Source organism: Olea europaea, unplaced genomic scaffold, assembly GCF_002742605.1.
Source record: "Olea europaea var. sylvestris unplaced genomic scaffold, O_europaea_v1 scaffold456, whole genome shotgun sequence".
Lineage (NCBI taxonomy): Eukaryota > Viridiplantae > Streptophyta > Magnoliopsida > Lamiales > Oleaceae > Olea > Olea europaea.
Window position 1 is genome coordinate 162,441 of NW_019262870.1, and position 17,168 is coordinate 179,608.

Below are 17,168 nucleotides of genomic sequence, written 5' to 3' on the forward strand. Positions count from 1 at the left end.
AAGAACAAGAATCATATGATCGAGTCAGCTTTTGAAAGTGCAAATCACAGAAGATGTAATGGTCCAGAGCAACTAGCCGCTTTGTAAGTATTGAAGCAACATTTATAACTAAAGGCGCACTTTCAAAATGCGACATTTCTCAATTTAATGGATCCGGGTTTTGGACTTCATCATTTGATTTATCGGGCAATAGCAAGTAGTAACGAGCCAATCCCAAATCATCATTGCACCGGTTTGACTGTAAAATTAGCATTATAGAACAATATAAGAAAATTTGTTCATTAATTTGTTAAGTCTCGTCTATTTTTCTATCAAGTCTAATACCGTGTACTACTCGACTTTTATGATGAGCTTGCTATCTAAAAAAGGTTGAACCTCAATCTTGAGGGCTCCCACTGTCCCCTCCCTAAAGCTTTGTGAGAGAGGTAAATCGCAGGATGTGTCCTAATAGGCCAGAGAACAAGAACTGCATGTACATTGCACCTATAAGGAGTCCAATTCCATGTCTCAGGAATCGAACCCCCATACTGTGGCTACTAGCAAGGTGTGAGATAACCTCACTCTTGTCTTTTGCACCACTGGCCTATGCCCCGAGGGGCAATGAGCTTGCTATCTAGACGCTAGGGGATGGGTGATAGAGGATAACATGAATTCTTTCTTTGAACAATAATTCAAAAAAGTGTTGGTGAACTTTTCTTTCATTACATGCAAGTAGTACAATCCCATACCCTCTTTCTTTTCAATTAATCTAGTTGTATAAGATAAGTTGATAGAAATGGTTGACAAAATAAGTGTTGGCAGAATTTTGACCATTGATTTCAAATGATTTAAAAAAAGTATTTTTGAAATAATTTGATGTAGATATTGTTTTATAAACCAACTCTATCAACCAATTTTGTACAAATAACATGACTCCTTTCTTTTTCACTTGTCAGCACAAAGTTGTCCCTGTCCCCTTCATGAAAATGACCATTTCCAACTCTCCTTGTTTTCTACTGTTCCATCTCTTTATCCTTTTTCTATCTTGAAATGTGTGTTTGATTCCCTCTCTCTCTCTTTTAATGTGAATTCATTGAAGAAAAAGAGAAAATGACTTTGTTTAAGATAAGTTCGAAAGCATTAAGTCTGTTTACTTTTACATAATCATAGAACTGGGGACATTACCATGATTAATATAATTTGCAAAAAACATGGGTGTAACATGTAAAGCAAAGATAATCCATATACATTAATTTCTATACCAGCCCAAGTGCCAAAATCAAGAATTCAAATTAACTCTTAAAATATTATGATGAAATCCATATTGATTATACTTAGTTATAGGGCCATTAGTAGTTTCAGATTAACTGAAATGCTGTTGTTCTAGCCATGGCCAAAACCCGGTTTGATCGTCCATGCTGCATAACATACTGCAGAAGCTTTCGTCCTTCACAGTTTGGTCCAGTTTCTGGCACTGAATATCAGGTCTAGACGACGTCTGGAAAAGTTGTGCTGCACCATTAGGCCTCATGTAAGGTGCAAAGAGGGGTCTGTTCTGGGGATGAGCAGGTAAAGGGCTGTCAATTGCTGGTGTTCTTGATATGTCTAACTTAATATCCGAGCTATTTTCACTTCTGTTACTAGAAGAACCTTCCAGTTCTTTGTTCAGATTGATAGACTCCGTTGGTTCCCTTTTCTTTAGAACCAGTATCTGCAACCATGAGTTTATTAATCTAATACAATTTTTTTCTCTCTATAATTGTCAATAAATTATGTAGCTAATCCTAAGTGTAATGATGTTGCTTCCAAGATTTGTCTAGCCTGTTCTCCCGGTTACCTTTTTAATAAATTAAGGTAATCAAAATCTAATATTTCTCTCATGATTTGTTTGATAATTGGTATTGTACTAGACCGTGTTTGTTTAAGAGAGATCGTTTGAATTAAAAAAATGATTTTTTTAGTGAATTTATAGTTAAAAAACAGTGAAAATTTTTGAGTCTATGTGCAAAATTATTTTAGTGAATAATATAAAGTGAAAAATTAATTTGTTAAAAATTAATTTTCAAATACGTTGCCTCAAACAAACACTTAATATATTGTATAATACTGCATACTCGCCCCGCTACATTCCATGAAAAATTATTTTTCTTCAAATTCATTTTTTAACTACACATTTTCTTAATAAAATAATTTTACATGTAAATTCAAAACTTTTCTCTAAGCACGTGTTTGACAACCATTATTTAAGGAAAAATAGAATTTTGAATAGTATTTTTAGGAGAACATGTGGCTAAAAGCAGTGAAAAGTTTGAATTTACATGAAAAATATTTTATTACGTGCATGTGTTGTTAAAAATGAGTTTAAAAATAATGATTGTCAAACGGGACTAAATTTTAACAATATATTTTTCAAAAAATCACTATTACAAAAGCATATTCTACCTGGAAATGGCACTTAAACACACCCGTGATGAGCAGTCGATACCAATTGCTATGTGAATAGTTCCAATCTATTTGAACAAGGAATCATTTGATGATTTTTTTATCCAATGCTTACACACACACACACACAGAATTTTATTTATTTTTTTATTATTATTATTTTTTATTCAAGAATATGTTAGAAATTTTACGTACCACAGCTTGAAGTTTCTGATTTTGTGCTTGTAGGGCATCATTATCTGCTTTAACAGCTTCAAATTGTTTCTTAAGAGCTTCATAATCTTTCTCCAATTGCTTTGTCTTCCACCTTGCCCTCCTGTTTTGGAACCATATCGCAATCTGCCTCGGTTGCAGGCCTAAAGCCCGAGCCAGCTGAAATTTCCTCTCAGGCTCGAGCTTATTCGCCAGCTCAAAATTTTTCTCAAGTGTCTTCACTTGATCCATGTTAAGCCTCCTCTTCTTCTCTCCCAGTTGTGATCCGTCGTCTGACAAATCATCCTCCCCGTGATTATCTTCACAAGCATCGGAAAACACCGACGATCTCTTCCCGGTAAGTGAAACTACACCTGCATCAGTTAAAGAAGTTAATGTTAGAAATCCATTAAGAGGTTGAAATATATGCGAACAATTCATGTAAGTATATGTGGAGAGAGAAAGGACCATGGAAGTCTCGAGAGTTGCAATGGGGAAGAATTGAATTGAGAGAAGTAGAGGGTTGATGTTCATCTTCATTATGAGTTTGCAGCATAAAATTGGCGGGGAAGAAGGCCATTTTCATGCAATCATGATCGACGAGTCATACTTTTAGAGAGATATAGGAAGAAAATTTATGTGAAAGAGAGAGAGAGGGAGAGCTGTTTATGCCATTTTTTGACATCTTTTATAATTTTAATACATTTTTCTCTCTCATATTTTTCAACTACACATTCTTCAATAAAATAATATCATACGTCAATCAAAAAATTTTCCCTGTTTCATAACCACACATTCTCCCAAAAAATATTATTCTATAATATATTTATTAAAATTTCTCTTTGTAATGGACGTAAAAAAAGGGCACTTGATAAGTCATTTCATATACATAACGTCAAAGAGAAAATAACGTCGCCAGTTAGAAGGAGCCTCGTTCATTGCTCTGATAGATAGCTTATATACCTTATGAGCTTCAACAAAATAATTTCTTTTTTATTTATGTATTTTCATGTCTCTTTCATTTTTTTATTTTATTATTATTATTATTATTATTATTATTATTATTATTTTTTGAATGGTGTTCCGTTCCCTAATATATATATATATATATATATATATGATAAACAGTGCCAAAGTTCAAATTTGAAAAGCTAAATTTATCGCGTGAAGTGTGGTGCATAATTTTCTACATGGACAGTTGTCATTGAATTTAAGTTAGGAGGACAAGTACAATTTTTTAAAGGTTGATTCCTTTGCTAGAGAGAAAAAGGGGTACAAGTTATGTATGTGTATGTGTATGTGTATGTGTATGTGTATGTGTATGTGTATGTAAGTGAAGTGGGTGACGATCTGAGAAAAAAAGTAGTAGTAAATGAATATTATAGTATGGCTATATTTAACTTTAAAGTTTAATAGGATTGGTACATTGGCTGTTCTTAGAATACTTAAATGAGTGACTAATAAGTTATAAATGCACTTGTATTATAAGTTCACTTGTTTATATATGGAACTGAATAGTTTAGAAATGAATATGAAAAGACGATAAATTCTATCTATTGTACTGGACAATATGCATTGATAGTTTTTATTTTGAATAGAAGAAATAAATGAGTTTAAATAGAAGCGATTAAGTAGATTTTATGAGGGATAGAAATTATAGGAGTAATTTAATTGAACAAGATAGTTGAAGAAGGAAGAAAATAATTTTATTAAAGTTGAAATGTCGAGACACTCAGGATTAACCAACATTCATAGAAACCGAACCAATAAATGCACAAGTGCCTAATCCCCTGTTGAGCATCCACTATGAATGGATTCAGCTTGGTTGCACTATAAGACCCCCAAAATCTGGCAGTAAGTATACAATGTTTCAGAATATTACAATATACAAGTCACAAAGACTTATCTCATAAGGATTCACCAAGGCAGACCACGGTTCACAAAGAAACCACGCACAGATCACTCAGGCAACTAAGTCACAGGAACTGCCATCCAAGAATCACATGACTTCACAAGTCATTATACAATATGTAAGCTATTCCACACAGAAAACACAAGAAATCACCAAGATTTCATCAAACCCGACTGCACATCACATGAAACCACTCAGGTTTCCATGAACTCAACACGGCAGTTCACTAGGTTGGAGATCTATAACATATCATAGATTAACTCAAGGAAGAGTTCTGAAAATCACTCAAGAATGGAGCCAAAATGAGAGATTCATCGAGAGAGAAAGAGAGGCGACTCAAAACCCTCGAACTCAAGAAGCTGAATGGAGTAGAATGAAAGACCAACAGCCACCCAAATCATTTAGGGTTAAATGCATAGAATCATCTAGAATCAGATCCAACGGCCAAGAGTTCAGCACGTGTCACAATCCAGTTAATTCCTTCCATTAGTAAAGTGTCACTTTACAAAACACGCTTTTAGTTAAAATTGTGGAAGCACAATTTAAATCAAAGGTGATTAGCAGTTCGACTCCCAACAATCTCCACCTTGCTTCCATAATTTTAAGGCATATAGTGCAGCCATGAGCTTAACCAGCATTTATAGTTTCATATGCTCGGTTGTACCTGTACATTCAATATAAAGAATCAATAGATAATATCTTCAAACAATTTTCAAATTTGTTTAAAGGTATTACTTTAGTTCCCATGTCTGAGGGGTTGTTCAAGGTACAAATTTTATTTATTTTCAGCAATCCTTTTGAAATAATATCCCTTATAAAATGGTATTTAACATCAATATGTTTTGTTCTACTGTGGAACATTGGATTTTTACTCAAATGGATTGCATTTTGATTATCAGAAAACAGAATTGGATTAGTATCTACAAAACCAAGTTCATTTAGTAAACCATGCAGCCAGATGCCTTCTTTGATGGCATCAGTGGCTGCAATATATTCAGCCTCGGTGGAAGATAGAGCAACAATTTTCTATAACTGAGATTTTCAGCTTATCACAGTGCCACACAAAGTGTAAAAATAAGATGAAGTGGATTTCCTATTGTCTCTGTTTCCAGCAAAATCTGAATCTGTATAACTTTTTAGAATTACCCCCTCTTTATTCATTTTAAACATCAAACCTAGGTTGGATGAACCTTTTAAGTATCTCATTAACCATTTTAAGGCTTCCCAATGTGTTTCACCAGGATTCCCCATGAATCTACTCAAAACACTAATACTAAATGCCAAATCAGGTCTGGTGCAAATCATTAAGTACATGACTGAACCAATAGCATTGGCATAAGGTATTTTAGACATTCTTTCAAGTTCATCTTCAGTTTTAGGGCATGAATAAGATGTTAGAATAAAGTGATTAGCAAGGGGTAAAGTCACAAGCTTACAATCAAACATATTAAACTTCTTAAGAATCTTATTCACATATTCTTCTTGACATAAAATCAAACAATCAGATTTTTCATCTCTTTTAATATGCATGCCAAGAATCTTCCTAGCAGAACCAAGATCCTTCATATCAAATTCTGATTTTAGTTTGTGTTTGATATCATCAATTTCAGCTTTATTGGCACTAGCAAGAAATATATCATCAACATAAAGCACAAGATACAAAGAATCTTTACCACCACTTCCTTTACAATAAAGACATGTATCATAATTGCTTCTACTAAACCCAAGTTTCAAGACAAATGAATCAAATCTTTTATACCATTGTCTTGGAGCTTGTTTTAGGCCATATAAATATTTTTTTAGCAAACACACAGTTTTTTCAGGATTTCCTTTTATAAATCCTAAAGGCTGATTCATGTAGATAATTTCTTCCAATTCACCATAAAGAAAAGCAGTTTCTACATCCAGTTGACCAAGTTTCCATTTAAATTGCTCAGCTAAAGCAAGAATACATCTTATAGCCGTATATTTGACCACGGGGGAAAAGATCTCATCATAGTCCACACCCTCCTTTTGTGTGAAACCCTTGGCAACTAGTCTAGCTTTGTATCTAATATTATTAGTGCCACCTTCCCCTTCCTTTATTTTATAAATCCACTTGCAATCAACTAGTTTCTTATCCTTTGGTTTGTCAACCAATTCCCAAGTTTCATTCTTGTATAAGGAAGACATTTCTTCTTCCATAGCACTCAACCACCGCTTAGAATCTTTAGATTTCAAGGCTTCATGATAGGAAATAGGTTCAGATTCAATTTCTTCTTGGTAAGTGAACAAAGACACAAAGTCATCACTATTAAACCTAGCAGGTGGTCTAATTTGCCTTCTATCCCTATCTCTAGTGAGCTGGTAATCATCTAGGGGTTGAATTAAGTCATCACCTTGATCAGATTCAGTCAAATCAGGCTCATTCTCATTCTAGTCAGCCTCTGTACATTCAGTTTCTAGAGGGGCAGAACTGATATCATCAATTTTAGTAGGCTCCACCTCAATTTGGACATCATTTTCAGTTAAGTTCCCTTTCTTTCCTTCCAAACATGGCATACATGATTCATTAAAGACCACATCCCTTCTTATTATTACTTTGTAACCCTTTTCCCCATAAACTCACAGCCTATATCCTTTAACATTTTCAGCAAGCCCAAAAACACACACTTAACAGATCTAGGTTTAAGTTTCCCTATGTTTTGATGAGCAAATGCAGCACATCCAAATGTTTTCAAGTAAGAATAAGTAATAGGCTTTTGTGTCCACACAGATTCAGGCACATCATAGTTTAAAGCACTTGTAGGACTTCGATTAATCAAATATGCAGCAGTTTTTACAGCCTCACCCCAAATTAATTTGGGCAGGCCTGAACTTAAGAGCATGCATCTAACCTTATTTAATATAGTCCTATTCATCCTTTTTGCAATGCCATTTTGCTGGGGTGTGTAGGTTACAGTTTTGTGTCTTAAAATGCCATGTTCTTTACAAAAATTATCAAACTCATAGTTGTAAAATTCTAGACCATTGTCTGTTCTTAAAGTCTTGATTTTCAAGTCAGTTTGATTTTCAATTTGAGTTTTCCAATCTTTGAAAATAGTAAAAGTTTCATCTTTGGTTTTTAATAGAAAAACCCAAAATTTCCTTGAAAAATCATCAACAATCAACAAGTAATATTTGTAACCAGATAATGTAGAGGTAGATGAAGGACCCCACAAATCAGCATGTAAATATTCTAGAATTTGCTTTGATTTATGAGTACTAGCGGGAAAAGGTAACTTAACTTGTTTTCCTACCAAACATTGTTCACAATTAGACAAGTCACCAATGTTTAGTTTTCCAAATACACCTTTATTATGTAAAGCCTTTAACCCTTTCAACCCAATGTGACCAAGTCTACAATGCCACAATTTTGCAAGATTATTTTTATCATCTAAAACTGTTGCTGAAAATCCAAGTAAGGGTTTTGCATTTAGAAAGTATAAACCATATCTCTTTGGGATAGAAATGATTAAATCACTATCCCTAAAGATTTTTATCTATCCTTAACCCAATTTTATGTCAAACTCCATGTCATCCAACATTCCTAGAGACACTAAGTTTCTTTCTAATTTAGGAACAAACCCGGTACCCTTTAAAAGTAAAATTCTGCCATTTTCCAGAAGTAGTTTTATTGTTCCAATACCCTTTACTTTGCAAGTCATGTTATTTCCCATGATAACTTGGCCACCTTTAGTTTGTTCAAGATCCAGAAAATAGTTTTTGTTAGGGCACATGTGAAAAGAGTAACCTGAGTCGATAATCCATTCTTGATTTAGGTTCCTTTCAACATTTACAAGAACCAGGCCATAGTTCACATTTTGTTTATCATAGGTTATAATATTGTTGCCTTCACTTATCTTCTTTTCTTTCAAATCATTTTGCTTTTTATAACAGTCTTTAGCAAAGTGACCCAACTTACCACAGTAGTAACATTTCTTTCCCTTTGCTTTATATTTAGATTTCATTTTGTCAAATTTCATTTTTCTAGGGTTATTTTGAAACTCTGAATGAAAATTAGATGTACCAACATTCTTGCCCTTTAACAAAAGATTTTCTCCGCTTTGTTGGTTGATAGAATCTGATTTTAATTCAAGAACCTTATTTCTTAAGGCATTTGTTATGATGTCTGTGGTAAGATTTTCTCTACCATATTCCAAGGCATTCTTTAAATCTCTATGCCTATCACTAATGGAGTTCAACAAGACCACAGTCAACTGATCTTGTGATAATTTTTCATCACAGTTGGCTAGATCCTGGGTCAACTTTGTAAACCTATTCAAGTTTTCTTCTAAGTCAACAGATGGATCCATTTTGAAAGAAAAGAATTGTTTTAACGAAAAAATTTGTTTGGAACAGTTTTTGGTTCATATTGTGCTTTCAATTTGTTCCATAATTCAGAAGCAGTTTTAGTTTCTCCTATGGTTCTGATCACATTGTCTGAAAGGTATAAAAAAATGCTACTCCAAGCAGTTTCTTCTAACTCAGTTCTTCTACCAGGAGGTAACTCAACAGGCCAAGAATTATCTAGGGCTCTAGCACACCTTTGTTGCATCAAAATAGCTTTCATTTTTTGACTCCACATACTAAAATCCCCCCTTCTATCAAACATGCTCATTTCAAACTTAGCAGTGGCCGCCATTGCAAAAACGCCAAGTTAATACATAGCACACAAGTTTGATCTCCAGAACACATAGCACTCAGTAAAGAAGCAGGGATATCAAAAAGAGTTCACAATTCCTATGTATTTCAAAACTGAATTTCTCCAGCAAGACCTTCCAATTGCACACCTTACTGCGTTGTTATCTCAGATTCCTATGACTTCAAGAGTCTTAGGACAAAGACCAAGCACAGTAGGTTTATAATGCAAGGTAAGTCGAGGGAAATCTTCAGGAAATTCTACAGTAAATATTACCAGCAGAGTAATATAGGAAAGATCTCACCAAATGAGTTCGAAGAACTCAGATTCCTGCAGTCAGTGCTCACTGCAATTTGGAGCAGGTTTCAAGAATCCGGTTCCTTCAAGAATCAGGTGTCCTCAATATTCCAAGAAGCTCTGATACCACTGAAATGTCGAGACACTCAGGATTAACCAACATTCATAGAAACCGAACCAATAAATGCAGAAAATAAATGTACAAAAATAATGAACACGATGATTTTTTCTGCCGAAGCCCCAGAGGTTCAGCACAAGTGCCTAATCCCCTGTTGAGCATCCACTATGAATGGATTCAGCTCGGTTGCACTATAAGGCCCCCAAAATCAAACAGTAAGTATACAATGTTTCAGAATATTACAATATACAAGTCACAAAGACTTATCTCATAAGGATTCACCAAGGCAGACCACGGTTCACAAAGAAACCACGCACATATCACTCAGGCAACTAAGTCACAGGAACTACCATCCAAGAATCACATGACTTCACAAGTCATTATACAATATGTAAGCTATTCCACATAGAAAACACAAGAAATCACCAAGATTTCATCAAACCCGACTGCACATCACATGAAACCACTCAGGTTTCCATGAACTCAACACGGCAGTTCACTAGGTTGGAGATCTATAACATATCATGGATTAACTCAAGGAAGAGTTCTGAAAATCACTCAAGAATGGAGCCAAAATGAGAAGATTCATCGAGAGAGAAAGAGAGGCGACTCAAAACCCTCGAACTCAAGAAGCCGAATGGAGTAGAATGAAAGACCAACAGCCACCCAAATCATTTAGGGTTAAATGCATAGAATCATCTAGAATCAGATCCAACGGCCAAGAGATCAGCACGTGTCACAATCCAGTTAACTCCTTTCATTAGTAAAGTGTCACTTTACAAAACACGCTTTTAGTTAAAATTGTGGAAGCACAATTTAAATCAAAGGTGATCAGCAGTTCGACTCCCAACAAAAGTTTTACAAAGTGGCTTTTGATTTACAATGCAAGAGGTTGGATGCTTTTTTGAATTTTTTGTTACATCATTTTGAAGGTGGTAGCCCCTATTTATACACACAAAATGGTGGTGGAAACTATTCTAAAAAATTCTAATTTTTTCATGACTTTACTATTTGTTTCTCAAGACATTCTAGAAAATTCTGATTTTTTAATTTTAAATTACTATTTTTGCTCGCTTATCAAAATTTTTTAGAGACTTCTATTTTCTTGCTCCCCAAGGCAATTTTATTGAATTCTAAAGTAAACTTGAAATATGCAACAACCATTAATATGCATGTTAACCATTTCCTTTTAACATTTGGAATGGGATGTGGATATCCATGTTGCATGATTCCTGAATCAACATATCAACTTATAAAACTTGCACCATTTTACGATTAAAAAAACAGGAGAACATAGAATGGTCAGTATGTTTAAAGCATGAACATTGCACCATTTTTTCTCTTTCAATACTTGGTTGAGGCTTGGTGGTGGCAGCTGGTGCTATGCAATGGATAAGAACATTCGAGTTGGCATGGAAAATGATTTGGTCGTTTGCAATGTATTGACAGTGGTAAAAGTGATCACGAACAAGGAAACTTCTGTGTCAAATGCTGTTTTGTTTGGTAATGTCGTTGCACTTCTTGTTGTGGTTTGTGGTTCTTGTCACTTTATTCCACGATATGGTAGTAAGGTGGCCCATAACTTAGCTTTTAATGCTACTTCTTTAGTCTGCATATCTTTTTTGGTATGGGACGATTTATCTTAACATAATGTTGCTTTGAATTAAAAAAAAGGTAAAATTTTGTTCATTATATTGTCAAATCTTTCTATTGCGATGTACATGCATTGAGTTAACGAAATTTACACTCCCGTGCTCAATACACAAGCACGTTGAGCGCTAGTAGACAAAAGCAAGGGAGGGAATAGGCAGGAATATAGGGAGGGGGGCAGGAGGTGCCACCCAGCTCACCAACAGGTATGGTGCAGCAGGACATATCCTCTATTCCCATCCCATTATACTACCAGCAACTATTCAGATAAGATAGAAAATGGGGGAAAAGAAAAATCCCAGAAACCTCTCTTTCATAACCCTATAGAGCTGGTCTTTTTTGTCTTAGTTCTTCCTACCCCCCCCCCACCACTACCGCCACAACCCAGTCCCCGCCACTTCCATATTTTTCACCCCCATGTTATTTTTTATGTTACATAGCTTAATTATATGGTTTCCTTATCTAAGTACTTAGGTAAAACATGGCTTAAAGATACACGTTTCATAAACTTAAAAAAAAAGGGATTTTATTTTATGTGTTTTTGCTTAGAGAGGTTCAATTTTGGAATCCTTTTTTTCCTAGATTACTTCGTTATTCATTTCTACCTGAGAGGAACAACATAGGGACATTTAAGGAAATGAGCCTGAGCATTTTCAACCTTATAAAGTTGAACGTGAAAATAAATTGTTCAAATAACTATATTAATTTGATTTGGATTCCACTATCACTTTCAAATATATGGTTATTTTTCTTGGCTTGTCTTCTGCTTAATAATATATCATGCCAAATAAAGTAATAACATCAAACTGACATGTGGGTGTAGATGAAAGTAATGAAAATTTTGACAAAAATAAACACATTGTTTAACATTCAAGAATAATTTAAAAGTGTCCTAGTGTAATGAAGCAATCTAACTATTATTTTTATTTTTTTGCATTTTTTTCTTGTTGGATCACGTTTCAACTATAAAAATAGAGAACGGTGTAAAACTTTTACAGTGTTTGATCACCATCATTTGAGTTACTCGGCCCTTGATTTTAAGAGCATCTTTGTTCACTCCTACAATTCTTCCCTAAACATGAGGCTCTTGTAACTCAAATTCATAACCCTATCTCTGATACAATTTATTCGGATTGAATTTTAACTATCTCATTTGAAATCAATTAGTGTCCGGTAAATATAAAATAAACCTTTTATGGCATTTGATCCCCTCATTTGAGTGACCAAACAAATAAACTTAAGAGCAACTGTATTACAACTCAACACTTCTAACAATATAAGTCATTCAAAAATGTCAGACAAATAAGCTCATGAACCCACAACTAAAGCAACAAATTTTATATTACTGCTTCGAATGTTTCTTGCTAAACTACATATATAACTTTTTAATTAAAAAGGGAATCAAATTAAACTACATACTTTAATTTCTCTTTAACTCCAAGAGTTTTTTTTAGCTAATAAATACTTGTATATGCATATCTAACTAGTATGTGAATATGCAAGGGACAGGACCAAGAAAAACAAATACGATAGAATCTATAATTTACTCAAAAAAAATTATTATAACTGCGATAAAAGGTTCAAAATTGCAATATTCATGTACATGTATCCTCTTATCTATGATCCAACAGGTCTGTTTGGTAGTAAAATCTAGCTATTACATGACGCTATCGAGAAAGAAAGAAAAAAATTAATTTCTTAATCACTACTATCATATAATTCTTTGGAGTAACAAAGACTAAACAGACACGATGTGAATAATGTGACCTACCACTCTTGAAATAGGGTGATAATGGGGACGGAGGACCCACGTTGCATAATTTGCACAGGCCAAGACAGTGCATCCTATGACTTTATTAGTTGGAATTAAGCTGGAGGGCTTTCCCATCCATGTTATTGTCAGCTAAAATTTCAATTATTTTCTGGATTTGAAAACTAGAATAAAATCTTCTGCAACATGCAGATATATAAGCCCCTGTTTGGTTTTTATTATTTTCTCATTAAAATGAAAAAGATAATCGTTATCCATTAAATCAAACCACCAAATTTGAATTTCTATCTCTTGTGTGGAGCCCGTAACGACTATATTTTTCATTCTCATTCTTCCAAAAATGAGAAACAAATGGGGGCTACATATAATTTAGAAAATATCTATTCCATTCTGTATTATGTGTGCATAAATTCCATATTCTAATAATCATATGTGCATATTGCAGAATAATTTATTTTAAAAAATTTTAAAATGAAAAAACGAATTCAACTCCACATGCCCTCGTGCATGTTTATTAATCTGGTACATTCAGCTCACAGGAAACCGATCCCCATGTGCTTTTTTGTGCTTTACGTCAATCTTTTTTCTCCCTTTCATCGTTTTGAAAGTGATTTCTCAACCACTGTCTCCATTATCCTTCAATTTTTTATTTCCAAGCTGAAGCTTTTCTTATTTTCAATTAGACCATTCACACTGTGTTTGTCTGTGTGTGTGAGATACGTGGAATTGCGTGTAAATCTTGGCAATAGTTTTTTACTTCACTAACCCTACTTGGTATATGGTTTGGTAACACAATTTACCGTGAAAGGGAATACCTATCCTAAGGTTTATGAAAATAAGATATATTTTAAAAAATTAATTAGGATTATGGATATAGGAAGAGGGTTTTGGAAAGTAAAAAACGGAAATAAATGATAAATTAATCCAAAACTTTAATTTGCGTGCATGTAATTGCACTAACGCATGATGTAATGGTTTTGAATTATAAGCATAATGAATAAGAATTTTGATATTTTTTTTTCAATATTATCTAATTTTCATACCAGAAGTGACAATGAGATATTTCATTCCAACATATTGACTAGGGTTTATTTTTTTGCTTTATAGTTTGATCAATGGAGCCCCTGTTTGTTGTACATTAAAAATTAATTTTTAGTAAATTTTGATAAAATATATGGTTAAAACTAATTTTTAACTTTGACTTGAGATTTTTATCAACTTTCGATCTACACCAAACATGGACAGAGTAAAGTAGCAAAATACTTAGTTCACTGCTCGATTTAATTAATTAGATTCATCATTAAACTCAACATGCACCGAATTATAGCTAAATACACGTAGACAGGTAAAGTTCATTACGAAATGTGTTTTTAATCTTTAAATATAAATATGTTAAATATCAAAAAAAATTGTTGAGAAATAGAAAAGGAGGGAAAGCGGTTGTTATTTTGGGGTTTGAACCCATGGAAGGTGGTAGTTGGTGTAGAAAAAGATGATGCCAATCAGAACATTTTTCTTAGCTTTGACTTTGATGTCTCCACCTTGAATATTGATTAAAATCCATACCGACATATTTAGGGACCTATTCGATAGTGATTATGAGAATTGATTTTTTGATTATTAAAGAGAAAAGTGGATCCCACCTATAAATAAAGAAAAAAATGACGGTTTGAATAGTGAAATAATTGTCAAAAATTCAATTTTTTAGGGTGAAAAATTGCTATCAAACGAGGACTAGGTAAACACACACAAACACAAGTTAAACTTGAGAATACATAGTTATAATAAATATCTACAATTACAACTTTTTACACCTCATGTTTTTAAGTAACTAGGGCATTTTGTGCATAAGCCCGTCGCTTGAGCAAGGAGCAACATTAGAGCTGCAGTCAATATTTTCATTATAACTTTCTCTTTCGATATTCGATTGAGGTGATTCAAAATGCGTTGAAAAGTTAATTCAAAAGACTACAATTTTGTAGAAGTAACCTTGTCCAAATTCAATGTTATCTATGTGAAAAATGTATTGCAATTTACGACTGAGAATTTGAAAAATAACTTGTGCATTTCTTTGACACTCTTTAAATTTCTAATTGCGTTCTCTTGATCATATGTGATCTTCTTGTACATTTTGGCCTCCTTCAAGGACTATACTACCAATTTCAAAAGATTTCTTGACTTTTACAACTCTTTTATACTAATCCATTTGTCTAAAGAATTGTCAATACAATAGAAATCTAACAATCTCTTCATTTGACATTCTGTGATAAAACTATACAATAAAGTCAAGATAGTGAAAGAAAAAAAATCTAATCTACGAAGTTCTATTTTCTTACATTCCTTGTTAGGCCTGTTTTTTGAAATCAAAGGCTCAAATACCCGGTATAAAAACACGTGATACAGGAAATATAACAATTCAAGCACATAATCATAATTAAGCATGCTAGAATGAGAAGTAATACTAATGTCAATCAAAACATTAACCAAAACATTAATATTACAAAATATCAAAAACCCAAACAACTATGCATTATGATATAGATTGCAATGAAAATAATCAATCTTTCCCTTACTACAAACTCTCAACATATTCTCTCCCCTCTAAAATGCAGTACTCTCAAAAAGTATGATAATATAGTCTCTATCTCTTCATATCTCCCCCTGATATAAAGTACTCTCCCCATTTTTGTTACAAATGATGAAGGAATCAATATCAAAAACACTTTTAACATCAATATACAATAACTTAAAAATACAGTTGATAGCAAGCACAAATATAATAAATGATCAGTAAACTTTCTTCCCACATACTCAATTCAAGTTAACATGAAGTAAATTGTATAAGTGACCAATGTGTGTAAAGTATCACTAATTATTTGTAAGCAGGACTTCAAATCTTAATTTTGTGAGAAATGGTATGTTAAATATCACTGTCAATAAGTTTATCTACTTATGAAAGTCAAACTATTTAAAGCACATTAGAACTGTTAAATGAAGTTCATATTGCATATATATTTTTTCTTTTCTTTTCTCTCCCAACTTTGAGCATTAATATGTTTCACATTTTTCAATATTTCTAAAGCTCATCATATTTTTTACATCTTAAGTGGAGGTCCTTCTTTATTAAATGACAAATATGACTCTATAGCGAGCTTTAGGTCGGTTAACCCAAGTCAGTTGACATAGGCACAAGTTTTGAGACACTCTGTAGGCTTAATTGCTCGAATAAAAAAAGCATCGAAGAAGAACATAAGATAATGAGCTTTTATATAACCGGGGATTATACTTGAGTTTAGGTCTAATAAATTTGATCAATTCATGTTCAAAGTCATCTTACTAACATGTGATTGTCATTGATATGAACCCGGTTAGCAAGGTTGTTATCGAACCCAAAGGAATTGACAACGGATCCCAAGAATGTCCAAATAATGATCAAGGTTTAGGAATTGACCTGCAAAAGTGAACTAAGCAACCGAACGTATATGAAACGAACGACTTCTTAATCATACAATCTTGAAATCTCCTTCGAATTTTTGAATTTGACCCAAAGAATTAATGAATCAAACAACCCAATGATAACGGCGATGCGAAGAAACTTTTGATTACACAACCCAAAGAATCTAACTCGATGATTTATTTGAACGCCACAAGATATTAAATCTTGATAAGTTTGATAAAACTCATGAATGAACAAAGGTAATTTTGAAGCCAAGCTTCGAGAGAATATTTCAATATTTCATAATGTCAAGGTTCCTCTACAATAATGAAAGAAGTTCCTATTTATACTAAAATCCTAAAATATAATTAAAAAGGAATAAAATAATAAAAACCTAATTTAAAAAGGAAACAAATATTAAAGGATGCTAGAGAAACGTGCAAAATTAGAATTGTAGCAAGGAAACTGCCGAGATTCTATAATTTTCTGCCGGTTTATGCCTTATGCGACAGCAAGCTTGTTTCCCATGCGGTCGCATGGATGTTTCAGTTCGTGCCAACCAATTATATATATATATATATATATAATGAAGATGCACACGCATGAAATTACCTAGAAAATATAGGTACACAAATGTAATGCATATTGGGAATCTACTTATACATGCACAGCGGAAAATTAAATTATTTCGATTCCCATCCAATAGATCTC

The 17,168-nt window shown here is 33.3% G+C and overlaps 1 protein-coding gene across 1 annotated transcript; it reads right to left on the minus strand.

Annotated features, from left to right (window-relative positions):
* Window positions 1-1,204: 1,204 nt before the first annotated feature.
* LOC111388129 (homeobox-leucine zipper protein ATHB-13-like) lies at window positions 1,205-3,275 on the minus strand. The gene is made up of 3 exons (XM_023012805.1): window positions 3,082-3,275; window positions 2,617-2,987; window positions 1,205-1,690 (listed from the first exon to the last, which is right to left on the minus strand). The coding sequence occupies exons 1-3, from the start codon at window positions 3,197-3,199 to the stop codon at window positions 1,343-1,345; spliced, it is 837 nt and encodes a 278-aa protein (XP_022868573.1). The 5' UTR covers window positions 3,200-3,275; the 3' UTR covers window positions 1,205-1,342.
* Between the last annotated feature and the right edge of the window lie 13,893 nt (window positions 3,276-17,168).

Excerpts from the sequence above, each read along its gene's own strand:
- LOC111388129 (XM_023012805.1), bottom strand. The coding sequence starts at position 3,199 with ATGAAAATGGCCTTCTTCCCCGCCAATTTTATGCTGCAAACTCATAAT. Across the intron at positions 2,988-3,081 it reads CAACTCTCGAGACTTCCATG|GTGTAGTTTCACTTACCGGG; the intron begins GTCCTTTCTCTC and ends TAACTGATGCAG. Across the intron at positions 1,691-2,616 it reads ATCAGAAACTTCAAGCTGTG|ATACTGGTTCTAAAGAAAAG; the intron begins GTACGTAAAATT and ends TCATGGTTGCAG.